The sequence below is a fragment of the Prionailurus bengalensis genome, chromosome C1 (assembly GCF_016509475.1).
Source record: "Prionailurus bengalensis isolate Pbe53 chromosome C1, Fcat_Pben_1.1_paternal_pri, whole genome shotgun sequence".
NCBI lineage: Eukaryota > Metazoa > Chordata > Mammalia > Carnivora > Felidae > Prionailurus > Prionailurus bengalensis.
Genome location: NC_057345.1, coordinates 142,860,147 through 142,878,466, shown reverse-complemented (window position 1 = coordinate 142,878,466; position 18,320 = coordinate 142,860,147). Strand labels below are relative to the sequence as shown.

The window sequence follows — 18,320 nt, the reverse complement described above, 5'->3', positions numbered from 1 at the left end:
TAATAACATTTTTTCTCTCCACCTCTCATTCACTGTACTTTGCTTTTCTTTTAGAGAGAACACAATCCCATGAAAGTGTATCTAATTTGGCTTCATATTTTATATTTTTAATGTTTATTTATTTATTTTGAGAGAGAGAGCAGGGGAGGGAGAGAGAGAGAGAGAGAGAGAGAGAGAGAGAGAGAGAGAGAGAAAATCCCAAGCAGGCTCTGTGTTGTCAGTGCAGAGCCTGATGCCGGGCTCAAACTCACAAACAGTGAGATCATGACCTGAACCGAAATCAAGAGTCAGTTGCTTAACCAACTAAACCATCCAGGTGCCCCTGGGCTTCATGTTTGAAAAAGACATAGACATGATGTTTAGCTATTAAAGTTTTTCAGTCTTTTTTAAGAATTTTTTTTTAATTTTTAAGTAATCTTTATACCCAACATGGGGCTCAAACTCATGACCCTGAAATCAAGAGTCATGTGCTTCTCTGACTGAGCCAGCCAGGCACCCCAAATTTTTCAGTCTTTTTCTTTCATTTTTAAAATCAAGTGTCATAGCAGCTTAACTAAGACTTGCTTTTGTGTTTGATCTCACCAGAACATTTACAAATCAGATCTCCAGTGGCTGAGAGGTATTGGCTGGGTCCCCATTGGGTCTGTGGATGTGGTCAAGTGCAAGAGAGCTGCAGAGATCCTGAGTGACAACATCTACCGCCAGCCTCCAGACACGCTGAAATTTACCAGTGTGCCTGATTCCTTGGAACAGGTGCTGGCCAAGAACAATGCCATCAATATGAACAAGGTGAGTCCCCAGTTTGGGGGAAACTAAAGTAAAACCATATGCCCTTGAGAATTTCTATGGTTAATTTAGTCTTTTAATTGTTTTACAATTGCCATATTGTCTTTAGTGGTTGCATTTTCTATTCAGTTACGTTAGGATTGCATTTTGTATTCAGTTACGTTAGGATTCCAAAAATGTATGTGGGAATTTCTGCTTTGACATCTCTTGTGAAAGAGCCAGAGCTAAGAATAGGACAGGTGTTTGGTGTTCAGTTTGTTTGAAGTCAATGAGAGTAATACATGGTTTGATATCAAGGTTTCTTTCCCATTGGGTATTTATCTAAGTGAGTACAAAACTAGCCAGTCAATGCGAATCTCCATAACATTCATCAAAAAGAAATCTGGAGATGGCATATCCAGTTACATTTGCCATTAACAGACAAACAAACAAAACCATGGGAAGGATTTAATGTAACCACAGTGCATATGGTATGTATGCTTGGAAAATACTTGCTTATAATTTAATTGCAGGTGATAGTGTAACAAAACACACACACAGGTTTTCTTTTCATATCTTAGTCTATGTTTCCATTTAGTGGCAATAAATATCTTGTAATAGCAAAGAGATTTGGAGTGTTGGTATAAAGTACACAGCATAGATAGGGAGGAGCCTGGCTTCCAACTTTGTCATGAACTCTAAATTAGAAACTCTTATTTACAGCATTTTCTCATTCATTAACCTGTTTATCATTCACAGCGCTTATACACAGAAGCCTGGGACAAAGACAAGACCCAAATTCACATCATGCCTGATACACCTGAAATTATGTTGGCAAGACAAAATAAAATAAATTACAGTGAGGTAAGACCATTTGTTTTATTTTCTTGGTCTGACCACATTGATATTTTGCTGATGTAGTAAAAACGTTAGAATTATGGATTTAATTCTCATGTGCACCAGTTGGCTTAGTTTTGATTTTTTATGCCCGTCACCTTACCCTGAATATATGTGCCATTTTTCAAAAAGTAGATACATAAAATGATACAGAAATAGATAAATACAAAAATATCTGCATCTCAGGAGGAGAAAGAAAACTATCAAAGTCAACTATTAATGATTGAAATTCATTATAATTTTAATTAAAAAATAATGATTGCTATGTATCAGATTAGCACTGCAGTATTCTGTGAGTTTTTCTTCAGTTACCTCACCTGTGAAAATGGGATAAAAATACCTATCTTGAAGAATTTTCATGGTGGTTGAAGAAGATAGTATACATAATATGCCCAACATAGGGCCTGGCACAAATAGTTGCTTAATAAACTTTAACTTCTTCCTGTTACCATGCAAATTAGATTTATTTAATATACTCAAAATAACTTGAGCTTTATTTACAAGAACTGAAATGAGAATCCTCAAGTCCATCCATTTCAAAATTGCCTGAAGACAATAAAATATATTTTTTTATGTGTTATCGCCAGCCTCACTAAACATGTCATCACATATCTTTGCAGTCCAGAAATACTGCTGCAGGGACAGCTTCTTGCCCAGTTGTACTTGCCAAAAGTCAACAGTTACTGGTTTATTCAAGAAGAGATTGTTTTCTCACACGTTTGTGTGTCTTCGTTTAAAAAAAAAAGGGCGGGGGGAGACTTTTCTTCAGTTTGAGAACACTGAAAAATTAAGCACCCATTTTCAAGACTTGACCATCTTCATTCTTTTATCCGTATTGACTACTTTTATTTATAATCAGCCCTAAAGAAGAGTCATGCTTCATTTAACCATGACAAGTGACAAGTGAAATGAAGAGGGTACGATTTCCCTCCCTCTAACATTATAAAACAGACCCGAGGACAAGCCTGATCATAAGTATTTGCTTGGTCTTGGCTTCAGTCATTTTTTGAACGAACAATTTTTCTCTTGGCCACAGAGCTTCTCTGTTCATTTAGCTTTTCCCAACAGGTCTGTCTCACTCCAGACAGATGAAGTTAGTTTCTACCCCAAACTGTAATGACGCTTTTAAGCCTCTGCCTTTTGTTAAAATGAGGTCAGATGAGGTAGGTGTTTTTTTGTTTTTGTTTTTGTTTTTTAGCTGCTGAGAGGAAATTAAGCTTTTATTTCTGCAATTTTCAGCTGGATTCATTTTCTTTAAAATGGCATGATCATGTTAATTGCCTAAGGACTGTCTTCTGAAGATTAGATTTCATAATGGCTCACTTGAATTTTTTCTCAACCCAATTGGTACCTTCATTCCGTACTCAATAAATGTAAACAAAACAAAGCAACCACATCTTTTTTTTCTCTCAAATTCTCATTTACCTGTTCTAGTTCTCTTGGGTAAATTACTTACCAAACAAGCTTTAAAACATAGTCTTGATGGTAACCAAAAACGTTATCTTCTTTGAAGCCCTGCATCTTTTTCAAATGTTGAAAGAATGAAATAAATCAATTTGTTTGGCCTAAAGACATGAGATTATTTAAACACATTTTTTCCACTTCTGCAGAAGGACAGAGTCCTCAAAGGAAAAATATAATAGGCAAACTATTTGACTCTCCAGTTATGAAATAAACATTTTAGAATTTTTTAAGAAGATCAAATGCCCTTGGGATTTTAGCTTAAATGTATCCAATTTATTCTTATTTTTGTTTCAGCTTTTCCTTGTAAAATCTTGGGAAGAATGTAATTTGTCATGTATTGATAATCTACATTAAAAACATGTAATAAGTTCCTTCTAAGACCCAAGTCACTTAAAAATTAAATATCTCTGCATCATATTTAAAATTCAGAAATTATTCCAATATTTTTAATTCAATCTAACATGAGAATGGGGGGTAATGATGAAGCAATTCGTTTTCACTATTTCTGCCACATGTTTAAAATTTTTCCTTACATTTAAAATTTTGTCTTCATGCAGCCTCAACAGTGACAAAATACTGAACATTATAGAGTAGGAAGAAACATAAAGCCCTGAAGAATTGTAGGTCATTGTTGTTTTGCCCTTAAAACCATAAGCAATTTCTAAATCCTTTTCCAGAACTATCTACAGGTTCTGCATCTACTTGCTCTGAAGCAGTAACTCTCTTAAAAGAGGAAAGGGAGGAAACTGAAATTAAAGATTAAATTAGTCCATCATAGACCACTTTAAGAACTATGTCTCTGTTTTGGGGTATAAAGATGAGCTACCTTCCAACTTCAGGTGTCCTTGAGGTAACACAAAGTCTTTCCAGTGGGTACTCTGGCTTCCGGTGTTATAAACAAATCACTTTAACAGGGAGGGCTTCCCTTCCCTACTCTTCTAAATTACCTGCCTGAGGGGCCCTGCCCTCAGTGGTGTCCACTTCCTCTTTCTTAGCCACTCTTCTTTAACTTTCAAACAAAAAGCACAGATTAAAGGCCTAAAAATCTGTGAGAACAGTCAAATGCCACTCGTGCTCCTGAGTTGGATTCTAGGTAGACAAACAATATTGCTATAAAGGACACTACTGGGACAGTTGGTGGAATTTGAATATTCACTGTCTATTAGATAAGAGTATTGTGTCAATATCAAATTTCCCAAATTTAATAAATATATTGTGGTTGTGTAAAAGTGACCTTTTTCTTAGGCAATATATGCTTTAAATATTTAAAAGTGAAAGCCATGATGTCTACAATTTACTCTTCATTGGTTTTTATAATTGAAAATAAGATTTAATTTTTTTTTTTTCAACGTTTATTTATTTTTTGGGACAGAGAGAGACAGAGCATGAACGGGGGAGGGGCAGAGAGAGAGGGAGACACAGAATCGGAAACAGGCTCCAGGCTCTGAGCCATCAGCCCAGAGCCTGACGCGGGGCTCGAACTCACGGACCGCAAGATCGTGACCTGGCTGAAGTCAGCGCTTAACCGACTGCGCCACCCAGGCGCCCCAAAAATAAGATTTAAAAAAACAAATATACATGCCAAACATACACACATAAAAGAGAAAGAGAAAATAAATATGGCAAAAGTGCTAATAATTGGGTAGCTGGGTGTTCATTGTACTATTCTTTTTTTTTTTAATTTTTTTTTAACGTTTTATTTATTTTTGAGACAGAGAGAGACAGAGCATGAACGGGGGAGGGGCAGAGAGAGAGGGAGACACAGAATCGGAAGCAGGCTCCAGGCTCTGAGCCATCAGCCCAGAGTCCTACACGGGGCTCAAACTCACGGACCGTGAGATCGTGACCTGAGCCGAAGTCGGACGCTTAACCGACTGAGCCACCCAGGCGCCCCCATTGTACTATTCTTAAAACTTTTCTGTAGGTTTGAAGTTTTTCAAAATAAGGAAAATATACATTTTTTAAATATTAAAACATACATTAAAATATTTGACCAGATAAGATTTTTTAAAGATTTTATTTCTAAAAAGAGGAAAAAAAGAAAGCATATCTGTTCCAGCAGTTAATGTGGTACATGCCTGAGTGTATTTAAAAAAAAAACAAAAAATCTGCCAAACAATTTAATTCATTAATATCCACCAAAACCGTTTTCAAGGTTTTCAATCGAGGTACTGTGATTTCCTATAAATCACAAAAGTAACATTAAGAGATCCAATAAATTTTTACTTTTTATGTTTAAAAATTATCACAATGCATACTTTATTATTGATTAATTAAAAAACAATATTAGCAATTATTTTAAATTTATCTTAACAGTATATAGGATTTGGTCAAATTCTTGTGGGTGGCTCACAAGCAAAAAATGCTGAATGAAGACTTCTAGTATAGATGATTTGTTTAATATACTGGTTCTCAAACTGTGTTCCCACAGCACCTGCATTCCACCTTCTATGTGTATCTATCCTATCGTAGAAACTGAATAGTGGGTGTTTTTCCAATTCACAGAATAAATTATCAAATATATTTTAATTAGTTTTGTGTTTTTAACTAATAAATTAACAATTTATAATTAAAATTTTTAAATAATAAATTAATTATGGAGCAAATCAATATTAACAAAGCCATTCAGGAACAGATTATCCTTAGTTCAGCACTATTTGGTTGTAGACACATACATATTTAAGGTGGTGTTGTGTATTGTTATGTAATCATATTCTTTGCTAGTAAAATTGTCCCTAACTCAAATTTGGAGTTAAATCAACACTTCTTGGCTGTTTGATGAGAAGAGCAAGGGCTGAACAATCCAACACATTTGAAAGCTATTGATTTCACGTCTAAAATCTGTAAGGATTTGTGTAAAGAGAACTTGCAGTGTTAAAGCCTGCCAGATGTAAAATCTCAGCTTAAATAGCTTGGATAAATAGAATGTAAAAGAAAGAGGGGTGTGTGTGTGTGTGTGTGTGTGTGTGTGTGTGTGTGTGTGTGTTTAAGATTTAAAGCTGAACATATTAGTGCAGTTAATTCTGCATCTAAAGCAGTCTTCTTTGGACAAAAATACATTTTTAGAGTGAAAGTATTACATCTAAAAGCTACTATTTCTGGGACACCTGGGTAGGTAGTCAGTTAAGTGTCTGACTCTTGATTTCAGCTCAGGTCGGTAATCTCACTGTTTGTGAGATCAAGCCCTGTGTCAGGCTCAGCACTGACAGAATGGAGCCTGCTTGGGATTCTCTCTCTCCCCTCTCTCTGCCCTTCCCCTGCTTGTGCACTCTCTCTCTCTCTCTCAAAATAAATAATATATATATTATTTAATATATATATATTATATATATATATATATATGAACGAATGAATGAATGAATGTTGCTACTTCTTTCCTCAGAACTTCTATCGCCAGGCCATGGAAGAAGCCAAGAAAGAAGGCTATGACTTGAGAAGTGATGCCATTCCCATTGTGGCTGCCAAGGCCTCCCGAGACATTGCCAGTGATGTAAGTGCTGAACAAGTCCTTCCCTTTGCTACCAACAGGCCAGCCCTCTGTGCAGGGAAACACAGATGGATGTCTCTATAGTCATCATCCATGGATCTGTAGTCTTCCACCTTAACTGCCTTCACTGTACAGGCAAATAAATTAGGGTTTGAGACAGTAGGTAACCTGCCCAAGATCACAAGCATCATTGAGACAAAGTCTGAACTGGAATGTAGTTCCTTTGATTCCTGTCCTTTGGTCTTTGTTTAATAAGATTGGGTACCTTCATTAAGGCTAGATGGACATATGTTGAGCTAGTAGCTCATAAAACCTCATGAGCTCTCCTCAGGATACACTCAAGACAAAGATGCCAGGAAAGGAGCGGGATTTAATGGAGTTCTCCCTCCTGATTCGAGGAAGGACATAGGATAGCAAAAAAGATATGTCTGCATATTCCTTTACCTTAAAAGTGAAGATATCAGATTCCTGGACAACTTAAATATTAATCTGAATAGTAGAAATTGTCCATTTTTATAGGCTTTTCATGGTTTAAAAACATATAAAATTTACTGTCTTAACCATTTTCAAGTACATAGTTCAGCAATGTTAAGTGTATTCGCACTATTGAGCAACAGACTTCCAGAACTTTTTCATCTTGCAAAACTGAAACTCTAAACCTATCAAACAACAAAATTCACCCATTTTTAAACGACTGCTCCCAGACTATTTGTGCAGAGGAAAATTATTTCTCAGAATGCCCTAGAAAAAAGATTAGGAAAATCTCACTTGAGTCCACCCATATGACCAACTTCTGAGACACTGTTTATCACTACAATTGAACTCACTCAAAGTTCACTTTTTAGTCTCTTTTTATCAAAAAAGATTTTTAGCATCATATAAAGTGATCATTGTGGAATTATTCTGTAGAAATGTGCAAATGAGCACAACATCCTTTTCATTGGAAGTAAGCGTTTTCCAATGTGTAGCATCTCAGCACATGTTGAATGTACCCTAGCGTCTTAAGGATTTCATAGAAAAGCCTCATCACAAAAAGAATGACAGGAAATAGCCCTTGGTGCTCCCTCCTTATTTACTGGTTTCTCTTTCAGTACAAATACAAAGAAGCTTACCGTAAGCAGTTGGGTCACCACATTGGTGCCCGAGCAGTACACGATGACCCCAAGATAATGTGGTCTCTCCACATCGCCAAAGTGCAGAGTGACCGAGAGTACAAGAAAGAATTTGAGAAATACAAGACCAGATACAGCAGCCCAGTGGACATGCTTGGTATCGTTCTGGCCAAGAAATGTCAGACCTTAGTCAGTGACGTGGACTATAAACATCCTCTGCATGAATGGACCTGCCTGCCGGACCAGAATGACATCATCCAGGCCCGGAAAGCTTATGACCTCCAGAGTGATGTGAGTATCCCTGATGCTGGTTCTGCATGTTAAAAGAAGATCTGAAACATGTCCTTAAATTCTGACTAGTGCCAGGAGACAGGAATTTATTTGTATATTTTAAACAATATACCATTAAATGTTTAAAAAGAGTTTCCTATTGGAAGCACTACAGTTTATTTCACAGTTTTTCTCCCCCCAAAGTCATATGTAAAAGAGGAAATAAAATATATATTATCAATTATATATATAGGTACATTTCTTCCTAGTAATTCAGGCTTCCTTTGCATGAGTTAGGTGAAACTTAGTCCTCAGAAGTATATAGCTGCATATTTTTGGCTTAAAGAGAAAGAAATACATGTTGGCATGGAGGGAGGTGGAAAAAGTGGGAACAGAAGAATATTATACTAAATCATTTTAACAAACATTTCATATTTTCTACCTACTGACAGGGAAATACTAATATATTACTGTCTTTTTCAAAACCAATTGTCTAATTCTTGTTAACAGTTACCATGTACTAGTGATAGTAAAATAAAATGAATAGAGAAATATATATTATCTTTACAACACCACATTACACACTTGATATTTTGTGATTTTGAAGGCGGAAATAAAGATTTTTTTTAAAGTTCTTTTTACACACCAGAAGTGCAGCTATGTGTAGTGATAGATGTTGACTTACTGTGATCATTTTACAGTCTATACATATACTAAATCATTGTGTGGTACACTTGAAACTAATATATTACATGTCAATTATATCTCCATTTTAAAAATGTGAGAGCGTGATTTGCAAAGGTTAACATTACTATATGCTGAAACTCATTACTGTAGTTAAATTTCACCTCTTTTCCTTTAAAAAAGGCAAAAGAGGGGCGCCTGGGTGGCGCAGTCGGTTAAGCGTCCGACTTCAGCCAGGTCACGATCTCGCGGTCCGTGAGTTCGAGCCCCGCGTCGGGCTCTGGGCTGATGGCTCAGAGCCTGGAGCCTGTTTCCGATTCTGTGTCTCCCTCTCTCTCTGCCCCTCGCCTGTTCATGCTCTGTCTCTCTCTGTCCCAAAAATAAATAAACGTTGAAAAAAAAAAAAAAAAAAAAAAAAAAAAGGCAAAAGAGTTTTTGTGACTGCAGCAGCATTGGTCTGAGTGTGGGGTCTTACTGGGAGCTATTAGAGCACATTTTTCTTTTTTATTTTTTTTATTTAATGTAATTTATTGTCAAATTGGCTAACATACAGTGTGTGAAGTGTGCTCTTAGTTTTTGGGGTAGATTCCTGTGGTTCATCACTTACATACAACACCCAGTTAGAGCACGTTTTTCAGAGCTAGAGAAGCTCTACTTCTGTGTAAAAATCATGTACTACCCTCAAGGGCAGGTGTCTTCTACATTTTACAAAAGTTCTTTTATCATATTGGTATAATCCTCTGTACCAAAAAATGCTCAGGGGGAAAAAATATTCTCAGGATTCAATAATACTTTTAAATGAGTGATCAGCTATGCTGGGAGCTTTATTTGTTCACAAATACTTTGTATTTCCCTAATAGGCATTTTGTGACTATGAATCTAAAATTCTAATTAGTAAATGTGTTTCCTATCTGTTCATTTGCAGAATTTATATAAGTCAGACCTTGAATGGTTGAAAGGCATTGGCTGGGTTCCGATTGGTTCCGTGGAAGTGGTTAAAGCCAAGAGGGCCGCAGAGATACTGAGTGATAATATCTACCGTCAGCGTCCAGAGACCCTGAAATTTACCAGCATAACTGACACTCCAGAGCAGGTGCTGGCAAAGAGCAATGCTATAAACATGAGTAAGGTGAGTTTTTATTCCTCACTGTTAGGTAGAGGAATTTACCATCGAAAAAGGTAAAAATTCTGACATGTTACAGCATTCCTATAATTCCTATAGGATTTATGATACCTTTGTAAATGATTTTTCCATTATAATACCATAGTTACTTAATACTTCAAAATATTAAGCTGTTAAAAATACTATGCACTATAATTATTTCATAATTACAGATTTTAAATACTGCAACCCATTTATACTTTTCAGAACTGCTAAAGAATTTTAATAAGAAACAGTAACAACCAAGTCAATGAAATAGTAAACTAGTAAGCTAAATACTCTGGGAAATAGTAATTTATCTACATGAAAAGTAGGAATTGATGCAAATTAAGTAATTTTATTTCTACTTCGTATAGAGGAGAGGTGACTGACACATATCAAAAGAAAAGCATCTTTGAATGCCTAAATAATTTTTCTAATTTCTTTCTTCATAGCGCTTATATACCGAAGCCTGGGACAATGATAAGAAAACAATCCATGTCATGCCAGATACCCCAGAAATCATGCTAGCCAAACTCAACCGAATAAACTACAGTGATGTGAGTAAACTATTGATCATATAATGAACAGAAAGGCAAAAATGAACTATTGTAACGGTTTCCTAAGTGACATGGTTTGACTTATACACACTCCAAAGTAACGTCAGTAGAATAGAGTTCTCTCTTGCTTCAATTTCGGGCTGTGTGGTAGGTCCACAAAGTAGCCAGCCTTGTAGCAACAGGGTAGCAGGGAATGGAATGCTTATGGAGAAATATTTCAATGGGAATTACATTCCTGATGTCTTCTCCTACAGGTCAGTGTGGGTATCAAGCCATTATTTGATTAAACAGCTATTTAGGAGGCACTGTTGGAACCCAGTGAGGTGTCATGCCCTCTGGTATTCTGCTATTTCAGTAATGCTCTGGTTACCCTTTAAGCATTACCCTTTAAGCAAATTCTTTGCAAGTATTTTTCTAGGCATCTCTCTCAGGACTAGTATTTTCATCAGGGTGATTATTTGAAACCCTGCTCTACATATTGATCATGGTCTGTGATGATAGTCCATAGCAAAATGATAAAAAAATATATATAACATGTTGAGTTTTTCATACATTCAAATATATTCAATTTGAAGATAATGTCCTTATTCTTTCTCCTTGTTTAGTATTAAGATGGTTTTCTTTTATATTATAATGGTGATAGTAAATAGTATTTTTTTTTTTACATATTCTTGTTCGGTAAAGCAAAATTTTGGCAACCACAGGCTGATCTCCCCCCAAGATAATTTGTGTGTGTGCATGTGTGTGTGTTTTAAACTTACCAATTAATAAAACCTCCAAGTTTAGAACATGTGCCTTAAAATCCTTAGGCACCTACAAAGCAATTTTGTAGAAACCCACCTAATATTTGATTTTATGGATTTCTTTCTATAGTTTAAATGAGGACAGGGAAAATTTAATAATAACCTGCTTTATTTTTTAATGAAAGGAATAATGATTAATGACTTTCTTTTCTACAGAAACTCTATAAACTTGCTTTGGAAGAGTCCAGGAAGGAAGGCTATGATTTGCGTTTGGATGCCATCCCAATCCAGGCAGCCAAGGCCTCAAGAGATATCGCTAGTGATGTAAGTTGATGTTTTTGGAAGAGGCATTTCTTAGAGATTTTCCCAAATGGCAGCTCTTATAATTTTTCTTGCCAGAATTTTGGTTGTCCCTACAAGTCTCAATTTCATTTGGTAATTCCACCATGTACAAAGTTGCCAATAAAAACAAAGCAAACCACAAGATGATGTGTCCATGATGATACCTGTTAATCAGTTGGGATTAGAGGTATTTTCTTGTAAAATGAGGGTTTTATATACCCTAAAAATGGGTTCATATTTTTGAGCCTTAGAAGTTGAGCAGCAAATGCTGTGGATGTTTGTAGAAGACATTGAAAGGACATGTACATCAGTCAATATAAATGTGAGTTCTTTCCTGCTACTTCCATCCATTCTGGCATCAAAGGAAGACTAGATGACAGATGTGTTTTAGAGTTTTGTTTCATCCTTTGTAACTTTTAGTGAGATGTAACTCTGAAGATGCCCCTAACTGGTTGTAAGAACAAATTGAGAAGAGAAGCTTGTTCTCTTCTCTGTAGCTTTTCCTTCTCATGCGAAACATCTCCTGAGAGTATCTGGCACCCTTATTCTGTACCATGACTCCTGAGGACCCAAATCCAGGCTTTCCTTCTTCTGGGAGGGCTCCATGCCTTAGACTTAGGCTTCATTCCTTCTATTATCAAAACATTCTCTGGCTGTAAAACAGCTGGAAAAGTCCACACTATGATCATCTTATGATAAGATGAATCATAACATGTTGTTCTTGAATTCTAAAAGTATGGAACAGTAACCCAAGGCATGACTCTTTCATGGTGAAAGTTCAGTGACCTAACAGGGAGATATTTTCTGGTGAGATCATCTAAATGTAGCCCATTCTCTTGATCAGGACATTCAGTATAAATTCTAAAAGATAGATTCTAAAATATTCTTAATACATTTTTAGGAAAAAGCCACATCTTTAAGCAGATGTTTTTTTAGAATGTACAAGATGTTTTACATTTCCTTGTTAAGCAATCAAATGTGAAGTAGGTAATATCGTTTAATAGAACGGAAAAATATTAAGAACTAGAAGCTCTCTACTTGAATGTCACCTACTTGTGATGTGATCGTGAACAAATCAGCTAAAATTCCTCTAGGCTTCAGGTTTCTACTTTATAAAATGGGGTTGATAATATTAGCCTTTCTCTCTCACACTAGTGAAAGGAAAAATCAAAAGAAATAATGTGTGTATGAAACTATAAAATGTTTTATAAATGAGATGTTCTTATCAAACTCATATCTCTTTTCTTTTTTTAGTACAAGTACAAGGAAGGCTACCGCAAACAGCTTGGCCATCACATTGGGGCTCGAAATGTTGAGGATGACCCCAAGATAATGTGGTCCATCCATGTGGCCAAGATCCAAAGTGACAGGGAGTACAAGAAGGACTTTGAGAAGTGGAAGACCAAATTCAGCAGCCCAGTGGACATGCTGGGATTGGTGTTGGCCAAGAAGTGTCAGGTCCTTGTAAGCGACATAGACTACAAACATCCTCTACATGAATGGATCTGTCTGCCTGATCAAAATGACGTCATACAGGCTCGGAAGGCATATGACCTTCAGAGTGATGTGAGTGGGCCTAATATTCATCAGCATGTGTTTATTTTTGTTGATTTTAACTTGAATCTAAATGCCTTTATTAAACAATTCATTAATGGGGCATCAATCCATCCAGCAAGTAGAGGGTAACTCCAGAGTTGTAAGGAAAAAAAAAAAAAAGTTTTTATAGGGGGGAGGATAAAGGCAAGGAGGTTATTAGCAAAAGAATGGAAAGGATTGTTTCAGACAAGGTCACCTTCCCTTAGGGGAAAGGGAAGGAGGTCAAATTAGGTTAATTACCTTTTTTTTCCTTTGGGGGATAGGGAAGGTCCATGTGACAGATAACTTCCTTGGTGCTGACCCATCAGCACATTTAAAAGATTTTTTAAAGGAGTTCTAACTTTTTTTATGGCATGGAATCTTTTGGCATCTGTGAGACCTATGGACAACTTCTCAAGACAATGTCATGAAATGCATAAAATGCAACATATATATGTTTCAGAAGAAACTGATCACATTGAAATATGGTTATGAAAATATTAAACTTTGGGTACCTGAGTGGCTTAGTCCATTGAGTGTCTGACTCTTTGATTTCCACTCAGGTTGTGATCCTTGGGTCGTGGAATCAAGCCCCATGTCTGGCTCTGCACTGAGCATAGAGCCTGCTTGAGATTTATGCGCGCCCTCTCGTTCTGTCTCTCTCTCTCTCTCTCTCTCTCTCTCTCTCTCAAATAAAAACATAAATATTTAACATAATCTATGATGTAGTGAATAGACATGATTTTCAAGACTTAAAAAATGTAGCACTGGGTATAAGAACTACTTTAATTTCAAAGAAGGAGCATAAATATCTCAAGATGTCTGCAACAACATAATAGGATATGAAAATATTTGTGATTTTTATTGTTGACAAAGTCTTATGTAGTATTAATGCTATTATGATCTATAGCCTATATTTATAATCAAAATAAATATTGTATTTCAATTAGAGTTTAATAAAAATAAAGATAGTATGTTTTTCTATTCAAGTACATTGATGCCAGGTTCAGAATCGCTGGTTTAACACAACCTAATTTTCCAAATGAATTGATTGTATTATCATTTTTCTGATAATGTTCTGTTATTTGTGCAAGGAAGTTTAAGAATGAATTGTACAAATTGAGACAATTTTTCTAAGAAGCTGAAAACAATAGCTCTCTAGAAATACGTGAGGCACTTTTGTTGTCAGCCGGTAGATTGTCCTTGGGACTCAAGTGCTACCTCATTGGTATAGTAGCTCCTTGTTTTTTTGATCAGGCTCTGACAACTGTCACTTTCGAAAGACTGATAAAAATAGTGGCATTGTAAAAAGGAAATTTCCCAAAGAGCCCTACAAACAAAAAGAATTGTTACCTTTACTTATGAGAAAAATGCTCCTTCAGCCAATTACTTAAATTCAAAGAAGAAAAATTAAAGACGGATAAAATATCTTCTTGAACTATAACACAAGAAAGGGAATTGAGGATAAGATAAACAAGAGTAAAAATACGTGTACTCTTTGTTTAGAAGCATGTATATAGAATCAAATGATGCCCTTTTTGTTGTCCCCAGAAAACACATTAATTCAACATGTAGTCAACCAGTAGTGTTCATCTTTATGTTATATGGCTGGTTGTGAAGGCCACTGCCCAATGGGACAGGAACAAGCTGTATTCTAACAGAGTATTATTGATGCACAAGGAGGTATAGGCAATCAAATCAGAGAATAAATACTTTCTATCAGGGGCAGTCACTAATTTCCTTAAAATGGTTTGGTAGTATATGTGCTACCAAAGTGAGCACAGATTTTATGAGTCTTTAAACTAGAAAACATTAGCTGCCTTCAGGGACAAAGTGTTTGGCTAGCCATTCTACACCAAAGTAAGTCAATCCTGTGGGTCTTCCCAGAAATTCATATAAGTAAGATTCAGAATTATACATTATCTGTATATGTTAACTCAAGATCTGACACCAGGCTGTCTAGGTAACTTCTATAAATATTTGACATTATTTCATTTTCAGGCTATTTATAAGTCTGATCTCGAGTGGCTGAGAGGCATTGGATGGGTGCCCATTGGCTCTGTAGAAGTCGAGAAGGTGAAAAGAGCTGGAGAAATCCTGAGTGAAAGGAAGTACCGCCAGCCTGCAGACCAGCTCAAATTCACATGCATTACAGACACCCCAGAGATTGTCCTGGCAAAGAATAATGCCCTGACGATGAGCAAAGTGAGTATGCAATTGTTTCCATTTCCTGAGTCATACCTTCCATGGATTTGGCTCATAAAGTGAGAAATGCCCTGAAGAGTTTCCAGAGAAGGGGGATGTAATGGGCCTGATTCTCATGCCTGTCTTCAACAGAGCATCGGCTTGATTTCTAGTTGGACCTTCATGTTCTTCTCAACACTGTGTCCCCTAATTCTCCGTGTGCATGAGGAAGCAGACCCTGGGGTAATTTCTCTGGAGTAATGGACACACTCATTTCAGCAGTGACCTGGAGACATCCACACATACATTGCTTTGCCCTGTACATTCTCCTAGGCACAGCGGACTCAAACCATTGACTTGTCTTTATCTATCCTGCAAAGAATATATGGCCTTTTAGCATGTTGTTCTGAAGTCTGGGAAACACAGTGTTTATAGCAGCACCACATTGACTCTTTGAATGTGAACAACTCAAAATAGTTGCTTGGTTTTCCCTTCCGTATTAGGTTGTGGAAGTGAGAACCTCTTTGAGAAGTGAGCTGCTACTGCTGTTTCAGTATCATTACATAAGATAAATAATCACTTTTTTTTTTTCAGAGTTCTAGCAATCTATTTATTGATACTGGGATCATTCTTTATCCAATGGATGGGTCTTTAATGTGCACATTTTAGGTTGAATTTAATGTACCTGAATTCTTCCACACCTGCCTGGACATCTTCCAGACATTCAGGGTAGTGAGATTGGGTGCTCAGTGCAGAATATGAAATTGACTCTCAGTGAACTCCAAAGCTTGAAGTACTAAAACTCCAGGAATTCTATTTTATACCATACCCATCACAGCAACCACAGTAATAATAACAATAGGAAACACTGTAAAATCTTTTGAGTGCCTACTATGACTCAGACACTTTACATATGTTATGGTTAATCTTCAAAACGCACTTAGTAAGGGCACCTAGGTGTCTCAGTTGGTTAAGCATCTGACTTTTGATTTCAGCTCAGGTCATGATCTCACAGTTCCCGACAGTGAGGAGTCTGCTTTGGATTCTCTCTCTCTCCCTCTGTCTCTGCTCCTCCCCAGCTCTCTCTCTGTCTCAAAATAAAGAAATAAACTTAAAAAAAAATAGGTTTAAAAAACACCAAAAAGCACTCAGTAAAAATGATTATCCAGCTCTTAGAAATGAGGAATATGAGGCATTATGTACCTTTCACAAGATTACACAGCTTGGACATAGTGGAGTTAGGCTTGAATTTGGGATTAACTCTGTGTTAATGGCTTTCTGCTGCATCATAATTCTATAGGCAGGCTCCATCCTTGGAGGTCATATGAGTAAGGGTGAGATTCACGGAAAAAAATAATTAATAATTAAGACCACTATATAGCTTCAAATTAGCTATGAAGCTGTCATATGGCAGTTTAAATATTGTCATGTTTCACTCTCCCCACTACCCTTTTGCTTCCCTCGCCTCCAAATAGCCTTAAAAAGGCTTTTCTACAGTAAAATGTGTTAAATTTGAAAACAACTGTAATACCTGGGCACTAACAGAGGTTCTTACTCCTTTTCCCCCATAGCATTTATATACAGAGGCTTGGAATGCTGACAAGTCCTCCATCCACGTGATGCCGGACACCCCAGAAATCCTACTGGCCAAGAGCAACTCTGCCAATATTAGCCAAGTAAGAGATTTCCTGATTGTCTTTTAAGCCTTTCTAGGATTCCTCACAATACTTTTCCACCTTACACTTTTCCTGTCTGGAATTGACCTATTAACTTTCTGAAACAATTTTCTTTTTCTGTTGTGTATCCTCCTCCACCCAGAAACTTTACACCAAGGGATGGGATGAATCAAAGATGAAGGACTATGATCTGAGGGCTGATGCTATTTCCATCAAAAGGGCCAAGGCCTCAAGGGACATTGCCAGTGATGTAAGTGCCCTCCATCTTACCCCCTCTGGACTTACATTGCTGAACAGCCACTGTGCTGCTGGTGGGCCACATTTCGCAATTATTTCCACACATATCCCCACTCCTGCTTCTTACTTTGTAAGACGTTTTCCGTTTGTTGTCACAGAGAAGAATAGTACAGTTTGGAGTTGTAGCTAGAGTTGCTCAGGGAAGGGCTTCACCAATGAAGATATATGAATATACTACACTTTTGCTTATGATAGTGTAAAGAATTTAAAATTATTCAGAGATGCCAAAATGTTTGCAATATGAAATTCTTATCCGTTTGCTTGCGGATGTTCATGTTTTCTGTAGTCAGCGTGTATACAGTCTTCAAACTTGGTTTCTAAACTGATATTTCTTTCATTGTAGTACAAATACAAAGAAGCATATGAGAGACAAAAGGGCCACCACATTGGAGCCCAGAGCGTAGAAGATGACCCCAGGATTATGTGTGCCATACATGCAGGGAAGATTCAAAGTGAAAGGGAGTACAAAAAGGAATTCCAAAAGTGGAAGACCAAGTTCTCCAGCCCAGTGGACATGTTAGGCATCGTGATGGCCAAGCAATGTCAGACTTTGGTCAGTGACATTGATTATCGAAATTACCTGCATCACTGGACATGTTTACCCGATCAAAACGACATTATCCAAGCAAAGAAGGCCTATGAACTGCAGAGTGATGTACGTAACACAAACTTTGGGAAAGATGGAAGGAGAGGACTTAGCTTTATTAATTGTCCAGGCAGTTTCCCTATGGGTAGACCCCACCATGGACAGATAGAGTCATAGAGTGTGCACTGCACAGCCCCAGGAGAACACCACTCACATTGTTTAATACATAATCCATCTTCAGGAGTTATGTCATAGGAATCAAAGAGTATAGATGAAGAGCCCTACTTACACCAGGTCTTTTATTCTGTGACCTAGGTTCCAGACTGTTTTCTTCATGTCATTTATACTTTCTGGCAATGAAAATATATTGCAGATAAACATAAATTATCTGAATATTTTTGAAATAATTACCACTATTGTGCTATAGCTAAAACATTAAACAAAATTTCCTTCAGTCAGTTATTACAGGATTAAAACGGAATGAGATTCAACAAAATTTCCTTTAAAAATTTTTTCAGTTCTATAATTTTTTGGAAA

At 36.7% G+C, this 18,320-nt stretch overlaps 1 protein-coding gene across 29 annotated transcripts in view; it reads left to right on the top strand.

Annotated features, from left to right (window-relative positions):
* Nucleotides 1-18,320, top strand: part of NEB (nebulin) — a 222,045-nt gene that overhangs the window by 95,638 nt on the left and 108,087 nt on the right. For all 29 annotated transcript variants that reach the window (XM_043576703.1, XM_043576705.1, XM_043576679.1 and 26 more), the window contains 12 exons: nucleotides 586-789; nucleotides 1,525-1,629; nucleotides 6,509-6,616; nucleotides 7,705-8,016; nucleotides 9,605-9,808; nucleotides 10,276-10,380; nucleotides 11,340-11,447; nucleotides 12,720-13,031; nucleotides 15,042-15,245; nucleotides 16,796-16,900; nucleotides 17,043-17,150; nucleotides 17,541-17,852. In XM_043576703.1, coding sequence (XP_043432638.1) covers nucleotides 586-789; nucleotides 1,525-1,629; nucleotides 6,509-6,616; nucleotides 7,705-8,016; nucleotides 9,605-9,808; nucleotides 10,276-10,380; nucleotides 11,340-11,447; nucleotides 12,720-13,031; nucleotides 15,042-15,245; nucleotides 16,796-16,900; nucleotides 17,043-17,150; nucleotides 17,541-17,852 — 2,187 coding nt within the window. The remainder of the gene's footprint in view (nucleotides 1-585; nucleotides 790-1,524; nucleotides 1,630-6,508; nucleotides 6,617-7,704; nucleotides 8,017-9,604; nucleotides 9,809-10,275; nucleotides 10,381-11,339; nucleotides 11,448-12,719; nucleotides 13,032-15,041; nucleotides 15,246-16,795; nucleotides 16,901-17,042; nucleotides 17,151-17,540; nucleotides 17,853-18,320) is intronic.